This window comes from Sinocyclocheilus anshuiensis, unplaced genomic scaffold, assembly GCF_001515605.1.
Source record: "Sinocyclocheilus anshuiensis isolate Anshui unplaced genomic scaffold, SAMN03320099.WGS_v1.1 scaffold454, whole genome shotgun sequence".
Classification (NCBI taxonomy): domain Eukaryota; kingdom Metazoa; phylum Chordata; class Actinopteri; order Cypriniformes; family Cyprinidae; genus Sinocyclocheilus; species Sinocyclocheilus anshuiensis.
Genome location: NW_015548217.1, coordinates 1,026,253 through 1,049,334, shown reverse-complemented (window position 1 = coordinate 1,049,334; position 23,082 = coordinate 1,026,253). Strand labels below are relative to the sequence as shown.

Here is a 23,082-nt window from a genome sequence, read left to right as displayed (position 1 = left end):
TTTATGTAATATATGTGTGTGTACTGTGTATATTTATTATGTATATATAAAGACACACACAAACAGTATATATTTAGAAAATATGTACATGCATTTACATGTGTATATTTATATTCATATAATTTATATTATATATGTGACCCTGGACCACAAAACCAGTCTTGAGTGTCAATTTTTCCAAATTGAGATTGATAAATCATCTGAAAGCTGAATAAATAATCTTTCCATTGATGTATGTTTTGTTAGGATAGGACTGAGATATTTGGCTGAGATACAACTATTTGAAAATCTGGAATCTGAGGGTGCAAAAAAAATCGAAATATTGAGAAAATCATCTTTAAAGTTGTCCAAATGAAGTTCTTAGCAATGCATATTACTAATCAAAAATGAAGTTTTGATATATTTACGGTTGGAAATTTACAAAATATCTTCATGGAACATGATCTTTACTTAATATCCTAATGATTTTTGGCATAAAAGAAAAATCGATAATTTTGACCCATACAATGTATTGTTGGCTATTGCTACAAATATACCCCAGCGACTTAAGACTGCTTTTGTGCTCCAGGGTCGCATATAAGTATATTTAATATATAAATATATTTTTCTTAAATATATATATGCATGTGTGTGTATTTACATATACATAATAAATATACACAGTACACACACATATATCATGTACACAAAAACTTTTATTTTGGAACGCGATTACTCACAAATAATCATTGCTCAGCAAAGATCTCAGATTTTGGATATTTGGCCATTTTTATTCATTTTGGTGGAATGTTTTTCCAAGCCTGGTCTGAAACCACCATTATTTTTGTTCATGGAAATTAAAAAACAAAACAAATATTTATGTATGCATGTAAGCATTGAAAGATGTCTTTAATTCAGAAACATTTATTAATTGTTAAACTGTTATATAATAATTTATAATTTATTTCCTAAATTAATTTACTGCTTTCATTGTGCTTTCTTTGTCTCTTGTTTATTTTTCTTTGTTGTCTATTAAAAAACAAACAAACAAACAAACCTCTCAATAAAATCATCATCAGATTTATGGTAGTGAGAATTGGGTGGGTTGACCTAAAAAACAGGCATCGTTTTGTACCTTGATAGGTTTCCAGATTTAGAAGGAAAGTGAACAGTTTGAAACATTTGACATATGTCAGTCATACACTGCAAATGAGAAATGATGATCCCTCAGCTCTCTTTTATCAGCAGATCTGTAGCATATTCATCATCTACTGCTCATCAGATAAAACAAACACAACGTGAAGGGAAAAGGACGCACGCTCTTCAGAGAAGCTTTCAAAGCCATTCAGATGAAATTAATGATGTATGAGCTTTATTCAGTTGAATGTGTGAGCTGTCTGTATTGATTGAACGCTCTGCCTTATTTACCTAATTTGATTTTCAACCACTTTATAACCAAATGCAAAGGTAATGTGAATGATGAAATGTCTTTCAGAACTAAAGGTGCAGTGGTTTGTGGGTAGTTTTGGTTGAGTGTCTCTCTCTCTCTCTCTCTCTCTACCTCAATTTCTCTCTCATCTACTTTCTCTCTCTACCTTTCTGGGTCAATAATAAATGATAGTATTTTTGGGCAAGGTTTTGAGAGCAAGATAATAATGGGCTTCAGAAATGGTTTTGACATGATTATTGTTAATTGCAGTCATTATTGAAGTGCCACTCACATGTGTCAGTCTAACTGGGCTCTGAAAAGGCACTTTGTGACGAGTCTTTGTTCCTTTGCTCCAGTTTGATTGTTTATTCGGGCCAATATGCATTCAAAGCAGCATTTTACATCTTTTGTTCCAGCTTTTGCATATGCTATACTGACATATGGGGAAGAGAAGACGTCACATCTTACTGTATATGGAGACATGAAGCGGTTGATATTTCTGCCTGCTTAATTAGTGACGTAGCAGGTGACAAAACATTCAAGCTTCTTAAGAACAAAATTATGGCTGTTTCAAAATCTAGTGAGGATTTGAGACAACATAGACATGTTTGAGTCATTGAATTGCTACTTTTGGACATTTTCAACACATCTCAAGTTATGTGTATCTGTGATGGAAATGGCATCTTTGGAATAAAATGGTAAACTAATTTGTCTTGCTATAATGTTAATTTCATAGGAGTTTATGGCTTGATCGGAAATGACACAAAATCACAACAATAGTGACATTTGGATATTTTTCATCTGAAATTTAACCACAGGCTCTTCACCACAGGCGGTCTTCTTGAGAAACAATTAACTATCTATTGATAAAATGTTTTTATTAGAGGCAAAAGGTATAAATGACTGTGGGACATTTAATTTGTTAAAATTAATTTAAAACATTTTTACACAAATATTGAAATGGTTTATGTTTAATTTCACTCTTTGTTTAGATTATCATAATAATAATTTCATTCATTTTATTTTCAAAGTTCGTTTTATTTTCACAAAAGCATTTGAAAATAATGTTCTGACTGGTCATTTTCTGACTTCCTGACTTTTGTTATGCATATAAATATATATAAATGTCATAAAGTCAGAAAATGACCAGTACCTTTTCTGTTAAATTTACAGACACTTCTTTTAACCCTAAAACACAACAAAATTCAATGCATAATTCACAATACGGGTAAAACCTGTGTAAAATAAATAAATAAATAAATTAATAAAAATAAAAAAAATACTGAAAATTCCTTAATATTAACAGTACACTGGGTCTTGTTTTTAGGGATTTTTCTTAGATTTTAGGCTGATTAAATAAATTAGAGCATTTTAAGATAATTTATTTTCTAAATAAAGTCCACAGGGCTCTATAATTGAAGAAACATGCAATGCAATACATCAAAATGCGCAATATACATTACACATGTGGAGTGTGATGACTGAAACATGACCTGTGTAACAGTAAATTTTTACAGCTCTTTCTCTTTCTCCTTGTTTAGTTGCATTGAAAATGCACTTCGTGCAATTAAAACTGCTTCACAGGTTTATGTAAAATACTCTCAACTTCTCCATATACACAGCTGAATACTATGAATAATGAGCATTGCAGAATTAAAATGCAGGCGTTTTGTGAAGCTGCAGGGGGATGATTTCTCTGTTTCTCCCGCTGTGAGACGAGTGAAGGAAGTTTCTGGAGTTCAGAAATCTGTACATGCCACACTCTAAAACTAAAGTTTTGCTTAACAAAAAGAATTAATGCAACAGTTTGGATCAGTCTTTTGGAGTTATGACCTCTTCTAATGAAAATATGTTCAATTAACAAATTACACTGAATGATAGCAACTAAAAATTTTGAGGAATGAACAACATTTTAAAGTTGATTACTCAATAAAATTAATTTGTTACAATTAATTTCAACATAATTCAGTGGTGGCCCTGGAATCTATTTCAGTTCAAATGAATGGGCTAGGATGGCACATGCTGAATCTAACTTATTTAGCATGTAAATGTAACAAACAAGAAAGATATTACCTGTCATCGACATTAGTGCACTCATGGTCAGTAATAACCAAAAAACTTTAACATATCAGAAAATGTTGGTATTACAGTTTTTCTTGATTACTAACACACAACTCACAACTGTAAACACAAAACTCTCAAAACTTCACACCAACTTCCAGGTCAAAGTCAAACATTTTAGTCAAAAACCCATTCTATTTTGTCAGACTCAAACTTTGGCCATTTGACTTTTTGACGCAAAAATTGTCTTTGGCGTGCATATAATACGCAGTTTTCAAATGCATATGATACGCATCTACCCAACAACCCTAATCCTACCCATTGCGTAGCATATACACGCCAAAGTCAATTTTTGCGTATCAATACCACTAGTTTTTGTTTTTATTTGGCGTACTATTTATACGCACTTTCATGAGATCGGGTTGGACAAAAAGAGGAACAAAAGCAATGTTTAACAGAACTCATCAAAATAATGTTGCAACTTAAAAGCTTTAATTAAATCAGTTAGTCCGTTCTTTTCAATTGAACCATGTTGTGTAAAAGATTCTCTGAATGTCTTTCACGAGCGCATGCAACCTGTCAGCGTCTACAGTCTCTGATGCACAATCTCACTCCCACGAGCAGAAACTGTTTCAAGGTTACAGCGGTTTGTGTTTCTGCTTTATTGAAAATTCCCCCTCACATATATTTGTTCAGACATTGTAAATGGAGAACACCTGGCTTTTGAGATGCTCGCAAACAAACTGTCAATTATTTCCATCTGCACAGCTGAATCGCTGTCTCGTTGGTTCAGACGCACAGGCGCAGGAGGCTGTGATCGTAGGGACCCCGACACGCTGCTGTCGCTTCCCATCAGTCCTCCGCTCGGCTCCTGTCACTCAACGCAGTGAACGCAGGACTCGCATGGACTTTAGGAAAAGTCGCTTTGAAAGAATTTAGCACTGCATTGTCTTACAAAAAAAACTAAGATTGAATTAAAAGCGTCTTGCATGCAAACTCTAGCTGTTAAGAGCTGATAAAACAATCTCCATTCAGACCGTCTCTTCTCCATTCTGAATAATGGTGAGTGTGTGTGTGTGTGTGTGAGAGACAGAATGCACAGCCAGACGTTGTTTGTTCCTCCGTCTGTGCCACTTCCCTCGTACCAGAGATGGTAATTATCCTTTAATGTTTGCCCTTCACGGACCTTCATCTCCCCCAAACCCCAAATATAGGACTGAATCCATAAACACATCACACGGTGCGAGCGGCTGGAGTGCTTCAGATTACATGCTTGTAAAGCCAGAGGACTCATCCACTAACTTTATACTGCTTTCTCTTCCAGTAATAAAATATTTTACAGAGTGCAAAAGGACTTTTTGTGTTTAGAAACAACCGATGTCTGAGTTGATGTTGAGGTTTTTCATATACGTGATTAATGTCTTGTCTGTCTTTTCAGCTCTTTTGCTGCTCTACGATGTGACAAATAAAGCTTCTTTTGACAACATACAGGTAAGGCTCGTGTGCATTTAGAGCTCAATACCCCTTTTGATATCGCAATTTCATTTTAAGAGTTTCTTTGTAATAATAAACCTGTGAATGTCCTCTTTTATTGAGTGCAAAAGATATTTTGTTTATCTTAAACAGCAATTTTCCTGCATTTTAATGTTTCCCTAAAGACTGAGTCAAGGTTTCTTGCCCCAAAAGCAGGCGTAATTTAGTTTTTCATAACCATTTTCCATTTCCATTTTATCTTTAGGAGTATACATAAATATCCTGTAATTACTTGCATATTTTCTCTGTAATTATGCATGAGAAATGCATAACCGTGGGTTGCTGGAGTGCAATATAATTTGCGCTGCATCTTTGCAGCGGCTTGTGTACGTTACTATGTGATTGCAAACATTTCATCGCAATAAGATAAGAGAATCAATACAGATTTAATGGATTTCATTTGATTCAAATTCACAGTTAACTTTTGATTTGATTGGAATTTCAGTTGGACTCAGTTTTGATTAATTTGTGCATATTTTTGTTATAATGTCAGTTTTTGTTTACACATAAATCATTCTCTCTCAACTAACGCTGTAAATTATACAGGGCTGTGTTTCAAACTGAATCACGAGTCATTTGCTTAGTGAAGGTCAGGCTGGATGTTGTTGATTCACTTATTAAGAGCTGGCTCATAAGAGTTATTTGTTCATGAATTTAATCTGACTAGTTACATTGTTTGTTTGTTTTGGCATTGTTTCTTAAACTTGCTTCAAAAGACCAATGAAAATCCTGTTTTATTATAAAGTCATGATAAAATCAACACAGGTTACAGCATAACTAAATTCTTTTGAGAATCTTATTTAGCCTTTACACCAAGAAATCAGACCCTATTTATTAGTATTTATAATGCACGTTCCTGATCTTTTTTCGGATTTTTTTATTAATCCATGTTACTCAAATATGAAATACTTTTATGAAAATGGCATATCTTGCTCAGCATCTGAAATGATTTTCCTTTTAGGCTGATGTCATGAATCGCACTTATTTTTTCATCCCCTCTCCTCCAGTTATCTGACTCAGTTTTGAAGAATAAATTCTCGATGGATAAAATAAAAGTTTTGCCCTACATTTTTTTCTTACTTCTATTGTGTTTAAAAATACGTCAGATTATGGTTGTGAATGGCATTTTGTGATGACTTTAATATCAAGTAAAATGTATTTCTATAGTACTTTTTACAATACATTATAGAAAAAAAAAGTAATTGCGAGACATTAATTAAGAATTCTATCTTTCTTGCAATTCTGAGTTTACCATTCAGGGTTTGTTTTGTTATTGCTATGAAATGAAAAAAAAAAAAGTAATTGCGAGACATTAATTAAGAATTCTATCTTTCTTGCAATTCTGAGTTTACCATTCAGGGTTTGTTTTGTTATTGCTATGAAATGAAAAAAAAAAAAGTAATTGCAATTTTTAGCTCGCAATTCAGATTTTTTTCTTGCAGTTCACAAAGTAATTTAATGACATTTTCAGAGTAACTTGCCCAACACTGCTGGCAACCCAGCGCTGGGTAAATATTGGACAGAACACATGCTGGGTTGTTTTATTTAAGTCAACTATTGTTTAAAAATGTATTGAAAAATATTTTTAAAAATTATTGAAAAAAATATAAAAATGTTGTTTAAAAATTATTATATTGCTGCCTTAAAAATGGTCTGGAAATGTAAAAAATCACACAGAATTACTAGAGGCAACAGCAATAATCAAAAGATGAACATTTATTATTAAGCAAGAACACATGGACAAAATATATTTTACAAATTGAATTTATTTGGGTGAATACAGAATAGTTTACAATATTACATATATTTAAACTCGTTCAACATGCATTTTAGAAATAAAAAATGTAATATTTAAAAGTGCCATTTTAATTTAAGTGTATTCAACCATTCTCTGTAATCACTTTTTACTGAAATAGTGCTAATTCTCGTGCCGGTGTGTCGCCGAAATCTGAGCCGGTGAAGGGCTGCTGTTTGCGAGGGAACTGCAAACTTTAGACCGTGGCCTTGCGTTTCACTCGTAGCAGAGAGATAGCGTGACTGACTCCAAAACCTGCCCATAAACAAACAGTACTGAGATTAGAGAACATATTTTATTATCATATTTAAATTATCTTAAGCTCAGTATTATTACAAATACAATCCATTTATGTTATGTAAGGCAAAAGGCATTTCCAGCGCAAAACGACTCTCGTCCTTGTGTTGTGTTGTGTAAAATAATATAATTTACAGCACAGTAAAGACTTTATAAATGAAATAAAATGTATACAAACCCTTATTTTGCTGAAGAAGTGCACCAAATCAATAAGCCCGTACTCTGACTGTAACTCAGCAGCTGCGTTGTTTCATCAGAGACAGGCTCAACCCAGCGGTTGGGTAGAAAAAAATAACCCAGCGTTAAAAACGACCCAGCAACTTAGTTACAGAAAAACTACCCAGCACCTGGGTAAAAAAATATTAAAAGTAACCCAATAAAATGACCCAACGGGCTGAACCCAGCATTTGGGTTAAAAAAAATAACCCAGCATTTTTTAGAGTGTATGTATATGGATAAATGTGTAGATAGATAGATAGATCTAGTCTGCATTTCTGTTTTGGGTTAATCTGTGTTCTGAATTCATATTGATCTTATTGTGAGCAATTCATCCATGCATATTTAATTTTTAAGCAAAAAAATTTTCTGTCATTTAGGCTGCCTAAACCCTGCCAGGTATGTACACTCTAAAAAAATGCTGGGTTAAAAAGTGACAAACCCAGCGGTTGGGTTGTTTTGACCCAGTAGCTGGGTTTGTCCCTTTTTAAGCCAGAACTGGGTTATATTTAACCCAGCATTTTTTAGAGTGTAAGAAAAGGCCAGACTTTAACCACACTTTCAACTACATGTTTGTTGTGCATCTGTACTGTATGTGTGTTTATTAGACAGTGATCAAAACACATGGACTCTCGCAGATGTGCAATGAATTTAGAGCGAGAACGAGGGGGACAAAGTTTTGGGCTAATGATTTGGAAATGAGATGTGAGTTTAATGACTTGAGCATCAAAGAGAGGTATTGAGGCCATCTGTCCTGCAGGTTTACAGCTGTGGGCCCAGTTATTAATACATCATGAAGTATTGCACCATTTATAACCATTAGCCGTGACGCAGGGTGACAGATCTCACCCCGGGCTTTTAAAGATCCTTATTAATATGTGAACATGTAAACACACAACCCCCTCACACTCCCACACACATTTCTCTCTCTTATGTGTTCACAGACACATAAACGTGTGAAAAACAAACAAATATCAGATGTTCACATGTGCTGTTCCTCAGACCAAAGGTTGCGGCTCACGCCCACATGCATTTGCATCTCAAGAAGCTTTGTCTGCTGTCAGACTCATAACCATAAGGGACTTTATGAGTGTGTGTGTGTGTGTGTAACGCAGCACCTGTTCATTTGCACAGAGGCACTCAAGCCTCAACTCTGCTGCTCAGGTTAATTAGCGTAAATGAATGCTAATCACTGTGACGAACCAGGAACAAAAGCCTGAGATACGGAAAGCCAAAGCCTTCACGTCACACCGCCAAAAAATCTGCAGGGTTTTTGTTGTGTTGGGAGGTAAAAATACCATAAAAAATGTAATTATTCAAATTATTTTTCTTATCCTGTTGGAAATATTATTATTATTCTTAATAGTAACAATAAATACATTAATAATAATAATAATAATTTATATTATTATTTATAAATATTATTATCATTATTATTATTATTGTTGTAAAAATAAACAAGACTAAATGCACTTAAATTAATGATATTATTGTTCAAAAGTTGGTATAATTGCTTAATGCTTTTGAAAGAAGTCTCTTCTACTCACCAAGGCTGCATTTATTTGGTGAAAAATGCAGTAAAACGGTTTTGAAATAATATTTGATATATTTTATTTTTCAGGATTCTTTGATGAGTAGAAAGTTCAAAAGAACAGCATTTATTTAATTTAATGCAGCCTTGCTGAAGACAAGTATTAAATATACATGGACCCCAAACTTTTGAACTGTAGTGTATATGTTAACCTTTATAATTTCACTGATGTATGTACCGTCATGCAGCCATGATTCAAGCCGAGCGCAGCATTGCATTAAGTTTTCTCTTTATTGTGAAGGCATGCGGCGCGCTGAATAAACATCAGCTTCTGTCTGGAATGCGGCGCTGAAGTGCTGCGCTATTGCTGGCAGCATCGTTTTCATTACTCTCACAGATAATTGACACATTCAGTGCTAAATAGGATTACACTGGGTTAAGGGAGGAGAAATGAATTTCACATGGTTGCATCAGCATCTTAGGTGAGTCTTTAATCAGCCACATGGTCACTAATAAGCACCGGCTAAATCTCTTCCTGTGGCACCTTGGAGTGTCATTAAAGTTTGAATTTTTTATCCACTTTCAGTAATTTACACATAATTGTTTTGCTGTTTGGTGAGATAATGAACGTTGTTGTGGTTTGTAGGTCATGCATAAGATCAGGCCGAATGTTTAAACCAAGAGATATCGATAATCAAAAGATAAGTAAATTAAGGATTTGAGAGTGTGGAGGTGATTTGCGTGAACAGATAAGTGGCAATATGAAATTAATGACTATTACAATAATGTTTGGTTATAAAGTTGCCTAAATACTGCCACACAATCCTTCAATGAAAACGAAAAATGAGAATACTTTGAAACAATTTTCACTCAGAAATTGCTATTAAATTAAAACAATAATTATATAGAAATGACAAGTAACACATTAAATTAAACATGACATTTTGAAGAAGAATGACTGAAATACTTTTTTTTTGTAAAATGTACTCCAATAATCGTTTTATTTACAATTTCTATAAATCATTTTCCATAACAAATCCAACATGTCTCTGAGCAATACACAGTATTGGGGTTTCCTTCCTGAATCAGTTCTGACCAATTCTGTTGAATAAATGATTCAATGAGTCACTTATGAAGACTCACAACTCCGAATGAATCTGTGTTGAATAAAGTGAATGATTCATTGAACTCATGAAGGCAATTGCTTGATTCATTTCTGATGGAATCAAAGTTTTTAACAAATCTTGTTGAACAAATGACTCATTCATAAAGAAAGTCATTTAGTTCTTTCTGGAATGAATCTGTGTTTTGGAATGAATCAGTCAAGTGAATGATTCAACGATTAACTCATAAATGCAATTGCTTGATTTGTTCCTGAATGAATCAGCGCTTTGAATAAATCTGTTGAATGAGTGATTCAGTGACTCAAAAAGATAGTTATTTAGTTCTTTCCAGAATTAATCTGTGTTGTTGAACAAATTGATCGAGCAAATAATTCAATGACTGACTCATAAAGGCAGTCACTTGATTCCTTCCTGATGGAATCAGCATTTTGAACAAATCTGATGAATAAATGATTCAGTGATTTACTTAATGAAGAAGTCATTTAGTTTCTTCCTAAATGAACGAATCGATCAAGTGAATGATTCAGTTACTGACTCATAAATACAAACACTTGATTGAATCCTGAATGAATTAGCATTTTGAACAAATCTGCTGAATGAATGATTCAATGGCTCACTTACAAAGATGATATAACCTGCATAAAGAGTCACTGAAAAATCACTAACATAAATATATAGATATTTACAGAATTTTTTTTTGGCTGTATGACCCAGCCTAGTATTAACGTTACATAAACCTAAAAAGTTCATTTAAATAAGAATTGAACTCGCACCAAAAGCAAGATTTCAAACAGGTGTCAGTTTTTTTGCAACCGAACTGCTGTTTCTTGGATATTCTGATTAGTTTAGTGAGCAGGGCTCAGTGGTAATGCTTCTTTCAGCTTCTACACATGTTGAGCATGTAGATCTATATGTAAGATTGCGAGCATGTGTCTGCTATTTGCTGAAACACTCAGTTTGCCTGAATGTTCTGTCTTGTATTTCTAAACTGTTATAAGCCTTCTGGTGCCGCCTTGAAGCAGGTGGTCCGTAAGATTGCATGCTGCAGTCACATAACGCTCACTTGGTATTCATCACTCCCTCCGTCTCTTCCTCATCTGGCTCCCTCGCTCTTTCTCTGGGCTCCTGGCTCTCGTGTTGTGAATGTCTCCGTCGTTTTTGCCGCAGAGTGTTTGAAATATTGCCCAAGTGACTTGTGGTTCATGAGACTGGCGCTTCAGACATAAACTGAAGAAGCACGATAACAGTTTCCACTCCGTAACATGCAAACTCAACAGCATCTCTGGCTGAATTCACTGTGCTGTTACGCACTATTGAGACGCTGTCTAGACTGGCAGAAGGTGCTGATTTATTAATCACACAAGAGCATATGTACTTTTTCAAGTGTGAAGACATGGATGCATTCCAATATAAATGCATATAGTTCAGACTCAAAGTTTTGAATAAAGTCCATCTCAAGCCATTGCAAATATTTAATTAATTCATTTGTTTGTTTGCTTATTAAATGTAATTATAATTGATTTAGATTGATTTATAATTCTTTATTTAAATTAAATAAGTCATAATTGATTTGTTTATTTCAGTTGTATTCAAATGTATAATATATTTATTACAATTTAGTTCTAAATTATAATTAGTTTTTCTATTAACTTTATTCCGTTAATTAATTAATTAATTTCAATTTTACTCAAATTCATAATTTATTTATTTCAAATTCATTATTTATTCAAATGTATCATTTATTTATTTCGGTTTAATTAGCAATTCATTATAATCTATTTATTATGTATTTATTTTGATTTAATTAAAGTTCATAAATTAATGGATTCATTTAATTAATTAATTAATCATTTATTTATTTAATTTGTCTTTGTGTGGCATTTGGTAAGAAAAAAAATGAATGTAAATAATTTGGAGAATGCCATGCCATTTGATAGGTTGCCAAACTTTTTTTTTTCATTAGGCATATAATCACTGAGATTAACGTTTAATTGCACTGTATTTTAGTAATTATGTTGTACCGTTTAAGTGCTTCTGTATTGTTATGCAGCTCATTGGTCAACCCTTGTTGTGATTAATAGTGCTACATATATAAAACTAACATTGCCATTGTCATTGAATAATAATAAATAAGTAAATATTTCTTGAACATTGGTGTATTTCATCATTGCAGTTGCCACAATTTTATAAGAGCACAGGATTCATGCTGTTTTTAATGACACTCTTTTACCATGGTAACGCACAGCTTCGCATGGCTTCTTGCTTATTAACTTGTATTGTAATCACCCTGCAAAATACATATTTATTCATGGCGAGTCGCGTTGGTCATTGAGTTTGTTCTGCCTTATAAGGGCATAAACAGCAGAACGTAAGAGCACTAATTTACCTCCGATTATTCACTGGCTTTAATGGTGCATTTTCCGAACAATGTTTTTCTTTGTCTGTTCAAACAGCAGCTAAACTATTAGTCTGTTTTTAGCACTTTATATCTAATGGAACATAGTGGCATCTCCTCTCGCCCTCCTCCCACTTCACACAATGTGATCTTCCTCTCATATCACAAGCTCTTTTTCCTCTTCAGGTTTGTTTTCTGTCTCTCTCACACACTCAGGTCTCTCACTCTATTTGCTCTCTCTGAGTCCACCAGCGGCGACTGAGCTCTGGATGTCACTCAATCCCCGATTGGATTTTTGCCCTCGCTACCGTATGATTGAAACCTTCAGCTCTCTGTGAAAGTTTCCCGCTGCGCTGTTCACCGGCTGCCTTTGTTTCTGCGGTGACTGTGATCCGGTTATTATCAGTGTGTTTGTGTGTGATTAATTGTGTGGGTGTAATCTAAGCTGCTATTGTTTTGATCAATCTTCTCCTGAACTGTAGCGAAGCACAACCTGAATGCACAATCACCGACAATGTCTTTGATTAAAGCATGCTTTCATGATTGTTTGGTGGAGCCATTTTATATAATCATTAGCTGCTGGTTTACAGGTCAAGTGAATCGCTCAAGTGAATCAGAGAAAACCCCTATGCGGTGGCAATTTTTGCACCCTCAGATTCCAGATTTTCAAATAGATGTATCTCGGCCAAATATTGTCCTATCATAACAAACCATACATCAATTTAAAAAAATTGTTGTGACTTATGACTGGTTTTGTGGTCCAGGGTCACATTTGAGGTAAAAAAATGGCACCATGAGTAACTTTAAACAGTCTTTACAATTCATGATGTGTGCTAATGACTAAATATTTAATTTAGACTGTTTATAGACTGTTATACAGAATACCATAATTCAAAAATCTTAAAATATGTGGAATAGGATTTTGGACTGTCGAATGAGATTTCATCATAGTCTGGTCATGGTCTACTCAGCAGAAATGACATGTAAATGTCCTGCTGATCACCGTTTGTTGTCATTGTGGCTGTTAGAACAAACACTTAGAGCAGCTCAGGTATAGCTTTGGTCACTTCACAAGTGATTAGGACACAGATTGACACTCGTCCCTCATATTAGTCTGTGGATGTGGATGCTGGAACCAGCAGAAAGACTTGTCTAGAATTGATTTTGGATCTGTACTTCTGAGATCTGAGATTTGTGTTTGAGCACAAGCCTCTCCTCAAGTGCAAATGCAGAAATAGTCATCTGAGGACAAAGTTTCTGCTGTCTTGACCCTCAGTGACAAGCGTTCACTTAAGAGAGTCTTTGGTGTTATTCTAAAGAGGCCATGAAGAGTGATTCTCCTGTCTACAGAGACACCCACAGCAATGCATCAGTGCTCTTCTGAGGCTCAAACCACCTAATTGACCAGCTTCATCCTCCTTCATGGCCAGTGGATGTTTGCCACAATGCCACTTCTGCTTCACGGTTTTCATGTAATTGCACTTTCAGTGCGGGCCATTCATCAGTTTGTAGTTATGAATAGATTTCAATCTTTTTGCATATGTAAAACACGCACATCCTTGGGTCACGTAGGCTTATCCAGTCTGAATTTTCAGGGTTACAGTCTAGATTTGCATTTGTTAAAGCAAACACCAGTGCTTGCAAAGCAAATTAATATGATTAAGGCTTGATGCACTTGTGCTCACTTTACTAGCATTTTCAAAGGAAACTTTGAATGCATTTACTACATGGAAACAGGTTTTTCAGTAAAAGAAAAAAAAACATATGGCGTATAATTGAGCAGAAGTATGTGAACTGGAACAGACCTTTAGTGTTAGAAGTTTAGAACAAACCCCAAGAACCACAAAGTCTGAGGGACATAATACTGCCTTGCAAACTCTAAAAAACAAGTTCAAGGGTTGTTTGGATGACAAATGGATCTGGTTAGAAGCATTAGCACCAGAAGAAGCCTTTTTCAGGAAACAATGGCTCTTTGTGGAGCTTTATAGGATGGGTAATGAAGAACAGTCTGTGGTCAGACACTTGTGTGATGGTTCAAACTCTATGTAGTTTCATGCATGCAGTATGTGGTATAGATACTATTAGAAATGGAGGTTCTTTACTGGCATTGATCCTTCCATCAAGTACCTTTCAAGGAAGAATGGAAGTTTGCTGAAAATGTTCTCACCCTCAGGCCATCCAAGACGAGTTTGTTTCTTCATCAGATTTGGAGAAATGTAGCATTGCATCAGTGTCTCAGCAATGGATGCTCTGCAGTGAATGGGTGCCATCAGAATGAGAGTCCAAACAGCTGATAAAAACATCACAATAATCCACAAGTAATCCACAGCACTCCAGTCCATCAGTTAACATCTGGAGAAGACAAAAGCTGCGTGTTTGCAAGAAACAAATCCACTGAAAGTTTCTTTAGGGAACAAAAAAAAAAGGTTATTCTATAGCATTTATGCAAAAAAGCCTTTGAAATCTTTGTATAGTATGTAGTAGAAATTACTAGACAACACCTTTCAGCCATTTTCACTCCATCCAGGAGTCATCCGGAAGGAAAAGAGCCTGACTCTTTGAGGATGAAGTATGTCTGCATTATGTCCATTATTTCTGACCATTACTGAAGCTGACAGTCCCTTTGAAGACGCACTTGCACTCTCGCACCCCCTCCAGCCAAAGATCACATGCTACATCTTTTCATTTCCTCTATGGATATATTTTCAGTGGGCTGAAATGAAAGATGACACACAGTTCCCACTGATATCAAATATTATTTTAACGTGTTTCATCATGAAGCAGGGCGCCAGTCTCTTTGACGAGCCGCTGTATTTCTTACAATCACTGCAGACGTCTGTGAAGGACAGATTTCAGTGAGTGTGCTCTGACCCTTTTAGCAAGAGGTCGAAGGAAACCTAATGCTTCGCCTGAGAGATCATCACTGCGATGATGCTTTTTGAGGTTTTCTGCACTCTTGCAAACTTTCAGGTTTATTTTCAGCGATAAAATGAAAAAAGTCAGTTACTGCCTTTAAAACTTATTTAATGTTTCCAGCTATGGAAAGACATTACCAGACTTTATTTCTTCTCATCCACTGCCATCACATATGAAAACCCTGAGGGGAAGATATACTATATGATATAAAGCGTGCAAATGATGATGGTAATGTTAGTCATTTTTGTAATATTTGGAAGGTCCCATTACTTTGTCGATGATTTGAACTCTTTTGCACATTCATGCTCATGCAGAACAATGTTACCTGAAAATACCTGAAAGCAGTTCAGGCCGAGCTCAATGTTGGCGTTTTGGTTAGTCGATGCATTTTTCATGAGGAGCTTAAGGAGAAACCACAGAGAACTAAATCAATAGAGACAGTTGCTATGTTTCATTCTTCAGGGGAGGTTTCACTCCCTTATTCAATATTAACCCCGTAAAGCCTGACATATGAAATAATAGTCAGAAAAACTGAAAATGGAACAGTTTATTAAGCCTCCTAATATTTATATGGCCAAAAAGTGATGAAATTCTGATGTTTGTAATGTAAATCAATGGGATCTTCATAAAAATATTTCAGATATTTACATAAAATGATATAAATATCATTCGTCATTCTATATCTCCAATAATATGCCTTAGTAAGATGAGATTGAAATGATCCAAACAAATAAATTGCAATGCAATGCTTATTGAGAGCTGAAGAAATAAAGGCTCCTCAGAAGATGTGAGATGTTCTGGAGGCTTGTGAAGATCATTCCTCCGCTGAGGAACAGTGAAAGTAAAGCTTCTGGAAACAAACGCTCCTCAAAAGATCCTGATGATCAGATTTGAGACTCTAAAAATTATTGATGGAGAATCAAGTAAAGCTGAGCTGCTTCAGTCTAGTAAGTGTGCATCTGGAAATATGATGTAAGTTACTCTTACTTGATAAAAATGAGTAAAGATTTGACAGCAGAGAGACACGTGAAGCACCAGGTGAAGGAGGACTTTTGTACAATTACACTAAAAGACCTTTCACTTGATTTAAAAAACATTAAACTTTCAATCAGAGACAGAAGGCATGGAGTAGATTGTGTGCAACAGGTTTAACAGCAAAGTTTTGATAGTGTTGATCATTTAGGCTTTATGTCTGAAACCAAAACCATGTTGTGCAAATATGTCCGATCACAGTGATTCATGCCGGAGAGTTCTTGTGTTTCTCACTCACCAGGGAAAAACTGCTTGATTTGCATCTGTTTTATGTGTTATATCTAGTTGTTATGGCTCACTCGTTCCCAACTGCAACATACAAATGTACTTAGAATACAAATAAAACGTTTTAAAAGCCTAGAGGATAAAAAGCAACAAATATCATATGAACCAGAATTGAAGCTACACCAGAGAGAACAAAGAAAGCAATAAAAGAGTCTGTTTTATATTGTACACCTCCAATTTAAGATTTATTTTTATTTTTTATCTCCCAGCAGGATGCTAAACCATCCAAAGTTTCACCATTTCTGGGTTTGTAACAGTACAGGACAGCAGAAATCCAGCAGCAGCAGATGTTGATTCTGATTCAACACTCTTGAAATGATATACAGGTACATTGAGTTTTCTCACGTTTCATTCCTGTGACCAGTAGCAGCGCTTCTCAGCAGTACAAACGTCAAGAAGTGCAGGGCTTTGGGACTCTGGAGGAAAGAGACACACTTTCTGACACCTTTTGAAGTGTTTGGCCAACTGAAGAACACACATCCTTTGACTGACACACAGCAGAGCTGAAATAATCAAATATTTATAAAACCGCACTGTCACATTGAAATGCACAAGTATTCTGGCATCCTGTGGATTTGACAAGTTTTTACTCTAAGATGAGCAGAGTAAAAAAGTCCATAAAAATACAGGCCAATGTATTGTATCAATGTGGAGGATTTTTTTTTAGCATTTATTTCTCACAGGTGTTTTGAATTATGCATTGCATTGTGTTTAAAGGTTTGAGGAAATGTCTGTTAACTAAACGGAAAAGTACTGGTAATCCGTTGTCCTACTATTTGTTTTTTTTCTTACAGTGTATCTGAATATGCCATTTTTGTTTAGATTTTTTTTTAAAGATGAAGTTAAAATACTGAAATACTTTAGTACAGTATGCAGAAAGAAGAGAAGATTTGTTACTGTATACTGTAAAAAAAAAAAAACTTTACCATGAAAAATATGGTATATATTTTTATAATAATTTGACTTTACAACTTAAAAAAAGTTTAAAAAATAAAGCTGATTAAAACAACATCATGACATTAAAATAATGCAATAAAAATGAATTTTACATTAATGTTCAAAAGTAACACATTTAAATACAAAACCGATAAGAAAAACTAAGATATAGCATAGATATTTAAATGAAAAAAATATTATTTTTACTTCCAAAAACTGTACATTTAACAGTATCTTTCTGTTAATTACATGAAATATCCTATTACATCTACTACAGTTTTCACCATATAGAGTACCACTGTATAGAGAACTTACAGTTAACCAGTTAAGATTTTTTTTAATATAGCATTTTTGCAAAATTAGTAAGTTTATGATATGATTGATATAATATTTTGATTAAAAATAACAAGGCAAAAAAAGAATTTAACCATATGCACAATAGGATCAATAACATGCATTAACAAAAAAGCATGCGTTTTCATTTCATCCTGACTTCAAGTGTCCCAACCAAGCAGATCCGCTTGTATGAGGCGTCCGTTAGCTCATCTCAGTGGGATGACTGACACATTTTCACATTTTCACTCACAGACAGGAACCACTGAAGTTTTTGAGCCAATCACCTGAACCGTAAATGTCATGTGACTAATCACTGGAAAATGACGGCATGATGGCACTACATCACACAAGAAAGCTTTATCCTGAAGATATTTTTGCATGCGTGAATGAGCCAAACAGCAGCAATGCTTCATTCTCAGATGAGCGTTGAGATCAGTCAAACACGAGCCCGAGAGTCATTTGGACCTGCTCTGATTATAATCCGTTTTGAAGGTCGTCATTCATCTGTTTCCATCGTGTAATCGTATGATTGCACGCTCACGTTACTCCTCGATCTTCTCTGTTTACCGCCGGGGGATTCCAGATGTTCCAGATATAGAAAAGAACAAACAATTCTCTCTGAATTAAACAATCTTTGTTTAGCTGTGTTATTTAAAACGCTGATCGCAATGGAACTGAGATGAAACTGTCAGTCTGCTGTATTATAATTATCTCACACTCACTGTAAAAAATGATTTTCTCACTACTTCAAAATCTGACATTGAATTTAATTTCTTTGCAATTAATTGTAACATTTCTGAACTTTTTATCACAATATTTCACACTTTTTTATGTCAATATTTCTTTTAATATCATGTGATATTCATTTAGCATTAATTACTGTTTGTTAGACCTTGAGAATAAATATAAACAAAACTTTTTTGTTTACAGTTAAACTCCACGAGTAGCTACCTTTTATTTTAGGGCCCCATGAAATCATTTTTTTCCCTCCTTAACTCTATTTTCCATTTTATTTTTTTCTGGATTCTGTGATTTATGATTTAATACAAATTTATCTTAAAAAATGGAGTCTAATTAAAATAATGAATACAATTGAATTAATATTTTAAAATGTAATCAACTGAAAATATAATAATTAACTTACAACAAAACATTGCATTTTTATTTAATTTTTTTGTCAAATAAGATGCTGCGTGACGGAACTGTATAAATTAAAACGTGGATGAAAAATATCTTGGTTTATGATATTCCTTAATAATAATAATATTATTATTATTAATTTGAGAATTATATTTTAGTATACAGTCGTAATATATTTCTGTCATAATTTCTTCAAGTTAGACCGGACTTTTATTTTGATGGGTTGTCGGAAAGGGTTTATTTTCAGTTTCAGTGCGTGTTTGAGGATCATTTATACTCAAAGTAAGCAGTGTAAAGCTGGTGAAGTGACTCTGAGAGCAGAAGTTGACTCTGAAGATGAAGTTGATGTGTTCATTTCCTCATTTATTGAGACGCCGAGGCTGAAAACACCGCGAGCATCACGTGAGTTTGTGCATCTGAAGAAACCACGCCATTCATTCACACAGAGATGCAGAACTCGCGGACTTAAGCCCCGTTCACACCAAGCACGATAACTATAAAGATAACGATATAGTTCTAAAAATTGTTCTCAATGTTAAAGAATAGCAGGGTCCACACCACAGCTATAACGATAAAGGCACAGAGAAACGATATCGTTGAAATCACTTTCAGAACGATTTTTTTTCACAGCTGATGAAGGATAAAATCATTGACACCCAATCAGAATCAATCATGAATTTGAGAATTTAAAGCGGCAGACGAGCATGCGCTTAGAATAAAGAGACGATATTGTCCGCTGGTGTGGACGCTAATATCGTTATCTTTATAGTTATTGTTCTTGGTGTGAACGGGGCTTTACAGAGACATACACTGACTGCTGCTGTCGCCTTTATTTCTGCTATTAGATTGATCCATATCGAGTGAACTTTCTATCGTGATCTCAATATGATATGGTTTATGGTCCAGCCGTGTTTCAGTGTCAGAGCGGTCCGTCAGGACGATCTGTGTGGGGTTTGTTCTCTCTCTCCGCCTCGGGCTCTCAGATGATTTAGCAGTGTTTGCGACACAGAACAAGTATTTCTGCTGTTTGACAGATTAAACAACTACCTGTGATATTTCTCTCTGATCTCCTGACACCTACAGACTGAATTAAACGCTTGTCGTAGAAAGTGTGTTCATGTGAGATTGAATGTTTTGTCTGTGCTTTCTTGTTTTATTTGTCATTTGAGTTCAGATGAATGAATGTTAAAACAGTCTATTTTAAATGAGATATAAATATTTTTTTGCCAACTTTTTGATAGGCTATTGAATGATTTTTTTTTAGAATCACTTTTTCACTTGTAGTGCATTGCAGTATGGGACTACATATTTATGTATTTTGCCATGAATTCGTAAATACATTAATATGTAATATGTCATTAATAAATCAGGTAAAGTTAATTGTGTGACCAGTTTTCTTTGTTATATTGTTAATACACTTTTATTTTTATATCTGAAGATTATTTTGCAGAACCTCAAAGATAGATACTGTAAAAATGTGGAAAATGTAGAAATCAAGAGTTTTTTTTTTGCAGCTTTAAATTTGTATCTATTTTTTGAATCTATGTTTTGCTGTAGTTATATTAATATTTAAATAGTAATTTAATATTAATAAGTATTAGTTATAATAGTTGATAATAATTGTGTGCCCATGCCCAAACTCATTTAGGGGAAATTAAATTAAATTAAATTAAAATTTAGTAACAACACATAATAAAATTCAGAAATCTGGAACATAATTAATTTTAATTACACACACACACACACACACACACACACACACACACACACACACACACACACACACACATATAATTTAATATTAATTTGTTACAATTTTGTGACCAGTTTTCTGACTCTTTGATGTGTATTTTTATGAATAGATTTTCATTTATATATATAAAGTAAAGCTTTAAATGTCTTCTGTGTGAAGGTGGATTTCTTCATTGCTGTGTCCTGTGGTCTAACACTTCCTCACTGTTTAATTTTGTGTTTGATTTTCACAAAATTTCCATAAACTGCACTGTGCTGGACGTTGCAGTGGCCGCTGAGGTGAAATGCGAATGCAATCATGCATAGAGTTTGTTCCAGGTCTTTAATGAGCCTGCTGGAGCTCCACATCTGCACTTCTCAATCTGTAAACATAACCACATTTTTCTGGCTCCAAACCCCACGGGCAGGCCAAAATTGTGCCATTTGTTGTGCTTTTCGTTGTTTGCAATTTAAAAAAGAAAATCAATGCTTCTCTCTGGCTCCTTTATTGCGAAGCGGAGTGGAGTGGCTTGTAAGAGCCTCGGACGCTTGCATTAATATGGATAAGAGAACAGCGGCAGGATTGAGGGAGAAGATTGGACCTGGCATGGAAACGGCCCATTTGTTTTCTCTCTTCTGTTTCCTCTTGCTGCTCATAATTAACCCCAAATACTGGGTCAGTCTGAATAGTGTAATTGGCTGTGGGATGTTAACCCTGATGTGACTGATGTGAGTTTTTATTGGGTTGGGTTGAAGAAAGTAATTATTTTATTCATCAATGATGTATTAAATTGATCAAAAGTGAAAGTAAGGGCATATATAATGTTACAAAATATTTCTATTTTAAATAAATGAACTTTCTATTCATCAAAGAATCCTGAAAAATAACATTTTCTCACAGTTTCCACACAAATATTCAGCAGCACAACTTTCTTGAGCAGCAAATCAGCATATTAGAATGATTTCTGAAGATCATGTGACACTGAAGACTGGAGTAATGATGCTGAAAATTAAGCTTTGATCACAGCAATCAATTACATTTTATATTATATTCACATAGAAAATAGTTTTCTTTTTTCACTGTATTTTTGATTAAATAAATGCTGCCTAGGTGAGTGAAAGAGTGAAAGACTTCTTTCAAAACCATTAAAAATCTTACCAACTCTAAACTTTTGAACACAGTGTATAAAACAAGCTTTGCCCGAGTATTTAGTTAGTTTCAGATGAATAAATAAATTTGTAATACTGTATATATTGTATAGTAGTACTATTAGTAATTAAAATAGCAAATTTCATATGGTTATAATGTAGACTTACATTTGTATGTTGATTCAAGACTGAATTCATCTCACATACATATATTTTTAATAATTTCTTCACTTCTGTTTCTTCAGAAGTTTTAATTAGTTTTATTCTCCTGGCTCGCTCTTGTCCAGGTTGTAATGGAGAAGTCTAATTTTATTCAGAGGATGAAACTAACTTTAGCAATCAGTTCAGCTCTCTTAGATGTCTCGCAATCAGCCGCGCGATTGTGGCTGAACAACGCGGCTGATTACAGTAGCGCCGAGTCTTTGATAGAGCCATTAAACACAATAACCATTAGACCCACAGCAGCGCTGCTTAATTTCACTGTTTTTCCTCATTCTGTCTCGCCCGAAGGTTATACCATAACAATATATTAGTTGCCAGAGCGTATATTGTTATTATATTATCCGAAAACAGGGGATGGGATTGTGTGAGTGTGAGAGGGCAAAGCTTCAAAATGAGTTTGATGGTAGTGAGGGAGGATTCTTTGTGAGCAGCGTGAGGTAGAGTTTTGCCATTTTGGAGAGATGAAGGTTGTTTTGAAAGTTACCGCATCTGAGTTCCCTATCAGTTAGTCACGTTCGACGTTACGTCAGTGACTGACGAATCGGGGATCTCGCCGGAGAGCCCAATTACCTTCGAATGTTAAGAAAACAAGCCAATGAATATTGGCGTGTGAGCTTTGAGCTTTGCCCGCGTGCAGGGCAACTATAATGTGCATTTGCACATTCAGCTTTTCGCTTTGGAGCCCGCTCGTCGATGAGGGCGCCCTTCCGCTGCCTCCACCTCCGCTCCAGCTCAGCCCCAGCAGCAGCCTTCACACTGGCCACAGCGTGGAGCTGGCATTAGGAAAGCGGCGCAGTCCGTCTCTGCCCCTGCCAGACCCGTAAAGCGGTACGGGCGACCCAGAGACTCTGGATCCTGCTCTTCAGGAAATGGTGACTGCACCACTCCTTCCCCCGGAGGAGGGCCGGGTGGAGTATCTTTTGTTCCCTTTTTGTTTTGTTGCACCAAACAAATGCCCAAACATTCAACAAAAGA

At 34.9% G+C, this 23,082-nt stretch overlaps 1 protein-coding gene across 1 annotated transcript in view; it reads left to right on the top strand.

Moving 5' to 3' along the window:
• Positions 1–23,082, top strand: part of rab26 (RAB26, member RAS oncogene family) — a 91,069-nt gene that overhangs the window by 49,511 nt on the left and 18,476 nt on the right. Inside the window, exon 5 of the mRNA XM_016440838.1 lies at positions 4,908–4,960. Coding sequence (XP_016296324.1) covers positions 4,908–4,960 — 53 coding nt within the window. The remainder of the gene's footprint in view (positions 1–4,907; positions 4,961–23,082) is intronic.